This window comes from Urocitellus parryii, chromosome 11 (genome assembly GCF_045843805.1).
Source record: "Urocitellus parryii isolate mUroPar1 chromosome 11, mUroPar1.hap1, whole genome shotgun sequence".
NCBI lineage: Eukaryota > Metazoa > Chordata > Mammalia > Rodentia > Sciuridae > Urocitellus > Urocitellus parryii.
The window spans coordinates 72,341,901-72,355,073 of record NC_135541.1 but is presented as its reverse complement, the minus strand read 5'-3'; the positions used below and the strand labels follow the sequence as shown (position 1 = coordinate 72,355,073).

General features: G+C 31.9%; 1 protein-coding gene across 1 annotated transcript in view; it reads right to left on the bottom strand.

The window, feature by feature from the left end:
• Brdt (bromodomain testis associated) overlaps nucleotides 1-13,173 on the bottom strand; it is a 59,024-nt gene that overhangs the window by 31,960 nt on the left and 13,891 nt on the right. Inside the window, exons 6-11 of the mRNA XM_026403120.2 lie at nucleotides 11,162-11,290; nucleotides 10,462-10,650; nucleotides 9,256-9,428; nucleotides 8,788-9,077; nucleotides 8,585-8,698; nucleotides 8,128-8,283 (exon numbers count right to left, since the gene is read on the bottom strand). Coding sequence (XP_026258905.2) covers nucleotides 8,128-8,283; nucleotides 8,585-8,698; nucleotides 8,788-9,077; nucleotides 9,256-9,428; nucleotides 10,462-10,650; nucleotides 11,162-11,290 — 1,051 coding nt within the window. The remainder of the gene's footprint in view (nucleotides 1-8,127; nucleotides 8,284-8,584; nucleotides 8,699-8,787; nucleotides 9,078-9,255; nucleotides 9,429-10,461; nucleotides 10,651-11,161; nucleotides 11,291-13,173) is intronic.

Here is a 13,173-nt window from a genome sequence, read left to right as displayed (position 1 = left end):
TGAATTAGCCAAAATTTCTAAAGGGATACCTGCTTTTTTGTTTGGGAAAAAAATCTTTTCCTATTATGGAATAGACAACCACTCACAAATTCCAACTTGGATTATGATCAGGTAAAAAAGAACAGTGTGTTACTTCACAGTAAAGAGCTTCAGTGATAGTTCAAAAAAGGAACAAGTTAAAACAGCAGAGATAAGAAGATTTCAAACTAGCAGTACCAATTTACAAAAATCATCCTTTACACAAGTGGTGATAAACATAGCCATAAGAGGCTTAATTAAAATAGTTAAGATTTTACTATAAGAGAAAGGGTAATTTATTACCTGAGAGGATAGTCTTTTATTAAAAGTGAAATTATTTGTTTTCGTGGTGAGGTTTGCTCAGCTTGTTAGGCAGTGAATATTACATCTAATTAATTTTCTCTTTACTTCCAAGCTATTTGGCTGCCTCAACTCTATAGCAACAAATGAGTTTTATAGAACTTCCTTTACCTTTAGAAATACCTGTATGGTTGACATTAGCAGTAGAAAATGATAGAAAAGAGCTTTCTCTGTCAGGGTGTGAATAGGTTCTTGAACTTTCCTTATTCTACAACTGATTCTGGAGCTATCCTCCCCGATCATAAGCCTAAGTCAGTGTGGTAAAGCACCAAACTGGTAGTTACTACCTTGATCCATCTCTCCAAGCCAGCTTTCATGAACCATCAGAGCATTATTTGCTTCAGGCTCCAGGGTACCACGGCTGGTCAATACCAAATATTATTCAAACTTAAAACATTCTAATTTTAATAATTACCTTCTGCCTCCTGAAATGCCATCAGTTTCCATTGGATGTGTTACTGTTCTTTCCTCTCCTAAAATGTTTGATGCTGGACATTGTTAAAATTGCTAAATGCCACTCAATGATGTGCTTTAATTTAAGGAATTCAAGTATTTAAAATGACATGAACCATCTTAATGTCACTCAACTAAGTATTACTTAAGAGTTGGGGTGAGGTGAAAGGGTAAGATTAGGAGACAGATTGAAAAGATTGAGGATATAAATCCAGGTAGCCTTCACATTTAAGGGAGAAATTAGTTTCCGCTTTGAACAAAAAACAAAAAACAGACTTCATTAATATGATCATATAATATATGCACATCTATATATCTATCTTAATTATTCAAACATGTACCTAAACTACTTTATTCTATAACATAAACTATTAACTATAATAACATAGGACATACCACATTAGAGTTCTGTTAAAAAATTTAAGGGTATCACCTTAATTTTCTGACATATAGAACTAAAGCTCAGAATTATAAAAATTAATACCTTGAAATCTGAACTTAGCAAAAGGTATCAAAAAACTTCAATTAAAGTATCAAGACCACATAAGATATTAATGAGACATGCTACATATGTTAACGATTATATGTAGATGAATAATGATAGCCTACAACTTAGTACTCTGCATCTCATTCAAATCTCACCTAACTGCCTTCCAAAAGCACATTAATTAGAACTGCATATATGTTTACTCATGAGTTCCTGGCCTTCAAAATTAAAAGCATACATACATGTTTTCACCATTAAGCTTTAGATCAGACATCAATTAATAAACAACTTCTACCAGGCCTAGCAAACATCAATTAAATTGAGAACAATTACGACCACACACACATCGTCAACTAATTTCTCTGGGGAACTGTGATCACATGCATACCCACCTTAAGAGGATCCAACTGGGTAATATACGTAAACTACTAACCAAATACATACTATGTAAGTTATACAATGTTTGAATTTCACATCCCCCAAAACTTCAATATAAAATTTTTATTTTAAATTATGGCAAAACAATCATAGAATTAAAATACAAGATGGAATTGTGGAGATCTGGTTGAAAGTCTCATTTAATACCTATCACATATCAAAGCACTGAGATGGGTGTTCAATATTATTAAGTCAATTACAACTAAAAATCCTGAAAAGCTGAATAGAAATTTAATACCATAATGTACAAACAGAATAATGTTATATATAGCAGAAATAATTACTAAAGATTTTTAAATTAGAACAACAAATATACTTTCATAGGACAGGGTATAAAAGTGATTGGAAGTCATTATGTGATGGTTCTGCCTCCTCACTTTACAGGAAAGAAAACACATCCAGAGATGTTAAATTATTTGCCCAAACTTATCAATCAAATTATGCTCTATTGATAAAAAGCAAGCAATTGAATCCTAGTTACTCAGGAGACTGAGGAAGGAGGATGGCAAGTTTGAGGTCAGCTTGGGCAGTTTAGCAAGATCGTGTCTCAAAATAAAAAATAAAAAAGCCTAAGGATGTAACTCAGTGGTACAGTGCCACTGGATTCAATTCCCAATACTACAATATATTAAACAAACAAACAAACAAATGGGTTAGGGATGTACCTCAGTGATAAAGTGTCAAGAATGCAGTGGGACTGAGCAAAGCAATTAGTTTTATACTAAAAAATTCATTCCCCAATTTTCATTGAAGAGTTTGGTAGTTATTTTAATATTAAGAACAAAACCAATTACAAACTACCGACGCCTTTTACTAATAGCCTTTCAATTAGAATTAGGGAGTGAAAAACAATAAACAATAAAACCACCAAAACCCCCTAAATGGTGGTTCTTAAACGTTGACAGCATTTTAGATTCTCCAAAGATATTTTTAACATGATGTATAGTTGGCTTTACTTCCCATTCAATTAATATATATATATATAGATATATATATAGATAGACAGATAGATATAGATATATATGCAGTATTTGTAAAAAGTTTTATAGATGAGGGCTGGGGTTGTGGGTCAGAGGTAGAGCGCTCACCTAGTACATGGGAGGCTTTGGGTTTGATCCTCAGCACAACATAAAAATAAATAAAGAAAATAAAGATATAAAAAAGTTTTATAGATGATTCCAATGTGTTGCTAAAATTGAGAAGCACTAATCTTGACAACCTGTTTATTCAAGAAGATTTAGTTTGAATAGAAAATTTAAAAACTCATAGGGTAGAAATGACTATTATTCTAAGACCCCAGGCTCAATATGGACCTCAATATATAGAATGTTTTTTTAAAAAAAATTATTCTTTTTTGGGGGGAGGGTGGGTAGGGAGAAGAGTGCGGGAGTGTCCAACCCAGGCCTTCATACATTCATACATATTGCACAAATACTATACTATAAATTTTATTGTTCTAGCCCTCTGAACCAAAACACTTTAATTGCTGAGAAACAATCATATTCTTGTCACTTCTATAGAAGACCTAGCTTATCGTACTAAAGACTAATTTATTTCTACTTTGAAGTTACCAATAACTAAGGTTAAAAAATGTTATTTTAAAAACTAATAAATCTCAGGGCTGGGGTTGTGGCTCAGCCACAGAGCATTTGCCTCGTGCATGTGAGGCACTGGGTTTGATCTTCACCACATAAAAATAAATAAAATAAATAAAGATATTGTGTTCATCTTAAAAAAAAACAACTAATAATTCTCATTCTCCGAACATTATACTAAAGCCAATAAAAGCCCAAATCCCAAAGGATGAAGTGACAAATTTACCTGAAATTTTATCCAGGTAAAGAAAAATTGTGAAGTGGTATTATAATTTACATTGAGTTTTATTTGTGTTTAATTGTATAACAATTGAAATTAAACATGTCTAAACACATTCTATTTTATACCAGTTAAGTATTTGAGCTTATATTCAGACAGTTCTTAAGAGTTATTTCTAATAAGGTTTCAATCAAAAGTACTACAATTGATGAGCAGCTCCATTCGATTTTTTTTTTCTACCTAAGTTTGTTAGTCACAGGATTAAAACTACTAGTTATATTCTTCTCTATTATACTACTTAAGGTTGTTAAGCATTAGAAAACTCTTGGTAGAGTGCATGTGCATACTAGCAAATCCTAAACAACACAGGATATATGCATTGGGAATTAATTTAATTTTCAAGTCTTATCTACATCTTTGATCTAAAATTTAACAATATTTGACAGTTAGTGAAAAATAATTTTTTCTTTTAAAATTAAAACTAATTTTTAAGGTTTTATATTTATACCACAGTTTCATAAATGTTCTTATCTACACATATTTGTATATGTAAATGATCTATTTATATAGATAATTTAAATGATCAAACTAAATTACAATGAAATTTGCAACGAAGGATGCTTTTAGTCCACAGATTCTCATTTTCATTTTTTAAGGTTTGGGGATTTTATTAATAATTCTCTATCTAGAAACAAATTGTTGGCATAAAATAAGAATTAAGTGAATTTCCTAAATTTGTAAATAAAACTTCACTTGGAAGTCAATGCTCGGCTCTGTAATAAATACTTAACAAAATAAAAATTAAGTTTATATTTTACAAAAGTATATAAACTTAAGTTTGAAAATGATAGAAGATACCCATTTAAGGAATATAGAAAAGTACCCTAAACTACTTCTTACAGTATTTGAATATTTTTCAGATATTATACTCAAAACATTTGCCACATCTAAACAAAATAATACAGTAAACAGACCAACTCATTAACTGTAAGAAAGATAATTCAATAGTCTTAAGGAATTAGAAAAGGTAATTTAAAGTTTTTTTGGTGACAAGTCAAGTTCTAAAAGACTTGTGACTTAGTTAAGAAAACTAAGTTGCTATAAAAATCAGAAAGACAAGCATTAAAAAATAGATTTGAGGTGAGTGTGATGGTACAGGCCTTATAATTCCAGCGATTTGAAAAGCTGAAGAAGGAGCCAGACTTAGTACCAAAAATGAAGTAGATGAGAAAAATATTACAAAGGTCAATATCCTTCTGTCAGAAGGGAGTATGTAGATGGGGTTTCAGCTCAGTGGTAGAGTGCTTGTCTAGCATGTGTGAGGCACTGGGTTTAATTCTCAGCACTGGATATAAATAAATAAAATACAGATCCAACAACAACTAAAAAGAAAGAAATTTTAAAAAAGGGAGTATGTCACAGAGCATTCAATAGTTTCCTCCCCAAAGTTTTGAAGAAATTACATTATATTCATATTTTCTACACTGATAAATAATTAAAAGCCTATTATCTAGAGCTTTTGGGAATCAGAATATTCAATTAAAACTTTCAGTTTTGAACAATTAATAAGTAATTATTTGAATATATTTAATTTTCTGCAGAGCAGTGGATCCAACCAAAATGACTGTGTGTGGGATGGGGGTAGGGGCAAACACTCTACCACCCATACTAGTAAGCACTTTACCACTGAGCTAGACTCCAGTTCCTCATTTAATTTTTAATAGATTATACAGCATATAAATCTTTGATGAACTTCCTAATTTTCACAAATTTTTTTTTTCTGAGTAAGTAGCACCATTTCCCCCAACCCTGAAACTTTGACAAAGGATTTGTGATCTATTCTTTGAAAATGTCATATGCAAGATTAAGAACAGTAGATGCTTTAGTTATTTTAATAATAGGTATTGCTATTGATATGGTCTGATTTGCTTATTTCACAACTTACAATCATTTTGCTCATAATTTTTATTATTATTCCCAAGGAAGTAAAAAAAAATGCTCTTAGCTTACATACTAGAAATTGAGAGCCTTAAAGTTTTTTTTTTTTTTTTTTTTTTGGTACTGGGGATTGAACTCAACAGGGGCACCTGACCACTGAGCCTCATCTCCAGTCCCACTTTGTATTTTATTTAGAGACAGGATCTCACTGAATTGCTTAGCACCTCACTTTTGCTAATGCTGGCTTTAAATTTGTGATCCTCCTGAGTCACTAGGAAGAGCCTTAAAGTATTTTTATGGGTACAAATGAAATTAATATTTAGGAAAAAAGGTCCTATTTCTTCATTACTTAATATCAAACAAAGATATAATTTTGCTATTAAGTTAAACTTTGCATTTGCAGTTTAGAATACACATAAATAGTGTTTTTTTCAGCAAAGTACATAGAGACAATTAAAATTTCAAAAATAAATGACAATTTACATTATCAGGTTAGAAGAAAAATTGACCTTAGTGTCACAAGCTGTGCTATTCATAATGTAGGTCAAAACAGAAAAATTGGGACTGAGGGTACAATTCAGTGATAGAGTGCTTGCTTGGCTTAGCATGCCAAAGGCCTTGGGTTTAACTGCCAGTGTTGTCAGGAAAAAAAAAAAAAAAGAAAAAGAAAAATAATGCTACTCTGACTTTATTTTAATAGTGAATTTTTAAAAACACTTTTAATTGAGGACATTAATCAAGAATATCGATCATAAAATAAGAAGTCAGCAGTATTTTAAGATTAGAATTCTGCTGGACACAGTGGCACACCCTTGTAATCCCAGCTGCTCAGGAAGCTAAAGCAGGAGGATCTGGAGTTCAAAGCCAGCCTCAACAACAGCAAGGCCCTAAGCAATTCAGTGAGACCCTGTCTCCAAATAAAATGCAAAATAAGGCTGGGGATGTGGCTCAGTGGTCAAGTGCCCCAGAGTTCAATTCCCGGTACCAAAAAAAAAAGGTTAGAATTCTGAAAATTAGTTATTCTGCTAGAAGTTAGAAAACATGATAGATATCCAATCATTTTAAGAATATATAGTTGGCAATAAATATTCTTTCCTTCAAGCAACATACTAGAATATTCTATCAAACTGATAATTGAAATTAAAATTAAGGTATTTTAGGGCTTGGGTTGTGGCTCAGCAGTAGAGCCCTTGCCTAGCACAAGGACCTGAGTTCCATCCTCAGCACCACATAAAAATAAATAAAGGTATTGTGTCCAACTACAACTAAAAAGTATTTTATTGAAAAGCTCTTTATGTTGTATTTTTCCTCTAGTATTCAAGGCATTTATTAGCAATAGTCAAATAATACAAACTAATTGTTATAATAAAGGTCATAGCTTACAAATAAAAGACAAAGTGCTCTAACTTATTAGGCCACAAATGCTTTATTAGATGACATTACAATTGCTAATTACAATTTAAAGTACTAAAGGCAATTTAGATTTTTTCCAGTATTGCTTTATGTTTAAAAGTCAAGTATAAGGAAATACTGTATAATCAGAGCCCTAAATTAATCTAAAAATTTTCTGGTATGACAAATACCAACAAAAGAAAAAATTGTTTATTCTTACAAAATTGTTTGCCACTATATACTTTAGAAATGTAAAAACAAAATGCAGCAACCAACACCACATAAATGCAAACTAAACAGAACCAAAAGTAAAATAAAATGTACTGTTAAGCCAGCAGACCCTAACTATCAGAATGAAAAAAGAGGGATATTCTTACAAATGGCAAGAATTTCTGATGTCACAATAGTCTATGTGGGATTTTTAAAAGAGAATTGAATTTCATAACAAGAAATATCTCATTTAAAATAAGCAAAATTTAGGCACAAAAACATCCTATATTCTGAATTTGCCTTTTGGTCAATAATGGTCAACCACTGCCAAGTCAGCATCCTTGGGGCAGTGAATACCTGTCAACTGTATGACTATTAATGAAAAAACACAAAGAAAATGTGAATGACCTAAGCTTGACACAACAGATAAACTATAAAATGTAATATGGTACTTTAGCATAACTATGAATCTGGATTTAAAATATATTTTTCTATAGATGGAAGACAATATTCTATAGTGAAGAAACCAAGAAAGTGAAAAAATAATCTGCAGTTTCTGGGATGACTGACTTCTTAAATCAAAATGACTATTCAATTCAGAACATAGTATTACAATAGGACATACCTTGCAACATTAGAGTGATTTGATATATCATGGAGAATAAATTGAAAGATGCCCTCAAATTTTCATTTTGTAAAAAGTGAAAATCAGTGTTTTATTAGCTAATATTTTCTGGTTTAAGATCTGGTATTATTTATTAAGGTACTATTCCACCATGAGTAACTTATTTTCAACATTGTAAACCTACAAGGCACATATGTATATGAAATTTCTTTTTACACAGTTATCTCTTTTAAGAAAATAGTAAGGCTGTCTACTTGCAATTAAATAATTAGTGTGGCATCCAAATCATAAGTTCTGGGTAAGTAACAAATCCTTCTTTAAAATATATGTCTCAATATTACAATAAAATAATGTTCCCACCAACAGAGGTACACTTAAGGAGGCAGCTAACCTGGTTCAGAATCACTGCTGTCTGAAGAGCTTGAATCACTGCTGCTGCTTTCAGACTCTGATGAGCTGCTGCTGCTGCTGCTGCTGCTGCTATTGCTGCTGCTCTCACTCAGACGGGACCCACCTCCAACTGCTTTCAATGGTTGTGTTTTCTCAACTGAAAACAGAGAATCACATAAAAATGCCAAATGAATTAAATGACAAGAACATTTAAAAACTACCACCTATACCAGATGTGGTGGTTATGGTGCATGCTAGTAATCCCAATTGGGGAAGCTGAGGCAAGAGAATCACAAGTTTGAGGCCAGCCTCAGTAAATTAGTAAGACTCTAAGCAACTTAGTGAGACTCTGTCTCAAAATTAAATGTAAGAAATAAAAATGATTGGGGATGTGGCTCAGTGGTAAAACTTCTCTGGGTTCAATACCCAGTACCAAAAACCAAAAAATTGCTACCTACGTTTTGTTTGCCGTTTTCTAGAATTTAACTGATTGTTGACATCCAGTAACCGCTTTTCCAACTCTTGTTTTTTCTGTGAATGAAGTTCTTCTTTGGACTTCATTATTTTCTTAGCTATGTGATTTAGGAGTAAAAAGAGTTAGTAAAACCAAAGATCAACACAATTCCATACTAAATTTTTATTAATATATAGAAATACATACCATGAGGTTTTAGTGGTCTTTTTCTTAAACATGCCACAACATATTTTTCCAATTCTCTTAGTGTTGATGCTTTCAGTGTTTCAAAGTCAATCTCTATCTCATCAGGATTGGAATTTCTTAGTGAGGGTTCTCTTGATTGTATTATATGAACTACTCTCCCAAGTTTATCTCCAGGGAGTTTGTTTATATCCAAACTTAGCTGTCTTTTCTCATCATAGTTCATAGGCTTAGCATTATCTTCATCTTCAGACTTCAGAACAAAGACCTGTTGTTTCCTCTTCTTTGGTTGGCTGAAACAAAAAGTACACTTTATTTCATTAATTTTATTTTACTATTTTATTATGGTGCTGGGGATTGAACCCAAGGCCTTGCACATGCTAAGCATCTAACACTGAGCTATACCCCCACCCAAATTTATTTTAGATAGTGTTATTCTTGTTTTAATAAGTCATCATAAAAGTTACTTACTTGCTCTTGGACTTATCCTTTGGTTTCACTTGCTTAAAGTTTTTCCTTGGATTTTCATCTCTGGTATTAACCTTTTCTCTTTTTTTCCCCCTTTTAGATTTCTCATTCTTTTTCTTTAGTTTACGGAAAGGTACTTGAGACAGAACCTGTAGCTGTTCATGAACAGCTTTAAGCTGATAAAGGGGAACAAAAAGATCTTTAAACATTCATGGCTCTAAATAACTAAATCACTAGATAAAAATTTGAAGTACTCCAAAGAGAGTATCCCTTGTGAAATTCATATCATATTACATTCCTTTCAGGTTTTTATTTCATTTCAGAAATTCACTGTAGACTACATTAAACTTACATTAAACTACATTAAACTTCAGACACTATCCTGCTCAACCTATAAACTTAAAACTCCTCTAAAAATAGACCAAGAGGACTGGGCATATAGCTCAGAAGAGGACCATTTGTCTAGCATGTCCAAAGCCCTGGGTTTGATTCCAGGATTGTAAAAATAAATAAATAAGTAAGTAAATAAATAAATAAATAAAACAGACCAAGAATTACTTTCTGAGTGGTCTTTAATTTTAATAATTAACTTTTCAGGTTTGGTATCAGAACAGGTTAACCTTTTATCAAAAAAGGAACAATATTAAGATCTCATCCACAAAGTCTTTCAGATTATGTCATAAATCATTTCAGTGAGAATCAACAACTCATTGTGATTGAGAATAGAGAATATAAATAATGGAACTATGAAAAAAGTTTTATGAATATATAGATAAATGAAAGACTATTAAACACAACAAATGTGCCAATAAGTACATAAAGCCACAATTGCTAAGTGATCTAAATATAATATCTTTAAATCAAAGAGGAGGAATCTGGTAATGTGGCTCACTTACCTCATACGTAAGAGGCTCTGAGTTCTAACTCTACCACCATAAACAAAAATCTATATAAGAAACGAGGTGTGGTGGTGCATTACTGTAACCCTACCAAGTTGGGAAGCTGAGGCAGGAAGATTTCAATTCTGAGGCTAGCCCTAGCAACTTAAGAAGATCCTATCTCAAAATCGAATAAGGGGTTGGAGATGTAGCTTAGTGATAAAGAGTACTCCTGGGTTCAATTCCCAGTATGAAAAAAAATCTACAAGAAGGATTTTATAGAATATTAGGTTCATAGAATATTAGAACTTGTCTCAATATAACCAACTACCTGCTCCTGAAGCTTTGCAAGACGCTGAACTCTCTCATCTTCAGAATCATCAGAAGACTTATCTTCAGAGGACGCTTCACTAGTGCTTTCTCTACCAAGGGCTTTTGTAGTATCATTTGTGAGATAACAAACAGGCATACTCTCAACAGGCTCATCGGGGATTTTGGCAAAATGCATTTCAAAAACATCCTGTATTGAAAAAGCAGACTGTGAAGGTTTTCTGCATTTCTGATTTAATGCAGCAATAATACCATTTAACAAATAGTATATTTCAGTATCATATTTTGATAAGAATTCTTTAAGATATACCAGAAGACAAACCCATGCTTCACAGGCTGCATAGACTTCTCAAGTTTTATAGGGAAACTTCTTTGAAAAGTTCTACAGTTGATGTGTCAGAAGTCCTTGAATTTCCCCTTCAGTGGGATGGGTATCCTAATCAACCCTATCTCAGATATCTACTGAACCTACTTCATGAATATTTCCCCAACTTTTTCTGCATGGTGGGCAGCTTCATTAAAAGACTTGCTACTGAACAACATAAGTCAAAAGACAAACCCAAACAGTTTTAAAAGTATTATTTATAAATTATTTTGTGATATTTAGGGTTGTATTATTCTTTAATTCCTGCATTATAATTCTAAAATTTTTAAACTATATTAGGAGGAAAACTGCTTTCAGAGAACAAGTAAAAACTCACCTGAAGCATTCTAGCCATTGCTACTACTTCATGATCTGGAGGATTGTATTTGTAGCAATTCATGAACATTAATCTAACATCTGCAGCAAATTCATATGCATCCTTATATTCTTGATTGTCCATTTTCCTCTAAATTAAGGAAAAGTTACAAGTTTCACAGACAATATAGTTCAATTCAATAACTGTTTGAGTACCTATTTTAAGTGTCTATATATGAAATAATTCAGTTGTACAGGAGAACATAGAAAATAACAAAACCAATAACTCAATATCCATATTTGACAAATGTTAAAATTTGACATTTCATATTTCTTAGACTTTGAAAAATAATCCAATGAATTTTTATAGTAGAAATAATAAAGGGTCTGGGGTTGTGGCTCAGTGGTAGAGCAAGCGCATGCCTAGCATGTCTGAGGCCTGGATTCAATCCTCCATACCACATAAAAATAAATAAACAAAATAAAGACATTGTGCCTAACTACAACTAAAAAAATAAATATTAAAAAAAAAGAAATAAGAAGGGAGTGTGATCCATAGAAAGAAAAGGACAGAAATAAAGTCACAAAGGCAGAAAACCACAGCATTTTCATATAATCACAATAGGCAATTTTGATAATAAGAAAACAAACAAAAAGATAATCTTAAGCTGATCTTGAACATTTAAATGAAAGATTTAAATCTAAATCCTCCTGAGAATGGAAAGGTAATAAAAACAAAAGAGTAATAAGAGTATGAGTTACAAATTTGATGGCTACACATAAGGTGTTCTAAGAGTGGGACATAGAGTATCTAAATAGGCATCCATTACAAAAAAGAAAAATTAGCAAGAAAATCTAACAGAGTTTTAAGCAAAATATATATATATTAATGGACAAGTCACAAATTCAAAAGGCAATATACAAATATATTATGCTAGACAGCATTTGTAACTTGAAAAAATAAACCGGCTGCGTGTGGTGGCATGGCCTATTTAATTCCATCTACTCAGGAGGCTGAGGCAGGAGGATAGTAAGTTTGAGGCCAACCTGAGCAACTTTAGCAAGACCTTGTCTCAAAATAAAATTTAAAAAAGGGCTGGGGATATTGTTTGATGGGAGAATGCCTGCCTAGCACATGCAAGGTTTGATCCCAATACCACACACAAACATACAAGTTAAAAAAAAATGAAGGTAAAATTTACAAGAGACATAACTTTCTACCAATCAGATCACTGTCAATTGAGAGTGACTTCAGAAAACTAAATCAAAGTCACCTTCATTTTAGAGTCCTGTAAGCAGTCTATAAATTGCTGCTAGGGAAAAACACTATAAATATCAAATAGAAGGACATTATTCTTATTTTAAAAATTTTTTATTAGTTTTTTAACAGCAGTTTTTGTCTTCTTTATAATGTTCTTTTGAACATTATATTTATTTATTTATTTATTTATTTATATGTATGTATTTATGAATCATATTTCCTCCCAGTCTAATTTTTCCCCAGGTTTCTTTCATATTCTCTGTTTCAAGTTTGCCCAGTCTAATGTGTTCTCTTTATTTCATGATTGTCATACAAACTTGTTTCCCATGCTTGAAACATCCTATAAATTACTAAGTTCTATCTATTTTTAAGATTTGGTTCAGGTTTACCTATTTCAGATGTTTCATGATCTATGAGTTAGTATACAGGGAAAAGAAACAAAGCACTATTTTAAAGAGAAAATGGCTAAACATTTTCAGAACTTAAGATACAAATATTCATACTGAAAGTGCTAACTTCCAGTTAAGATGAATAAAATAAAATAAGCTAGATGAGGAAAGACACATAACTTATGGAAGGATGACCAAGCAAACTGACAGCAGAAATCAGCAAGAGATGTTGGAATATGTCTTCTAATTGCTGAGGGAAAAAAACTGTCATTTTAGAATTCTATAGTGAACTAAAGAATCATTCAAGTATAAGGGTAAAATATAGTTTAAGATATAAACTAGTAAGAGTTTATCACCTAAAAACTCTCATGAAAAAAACACTAA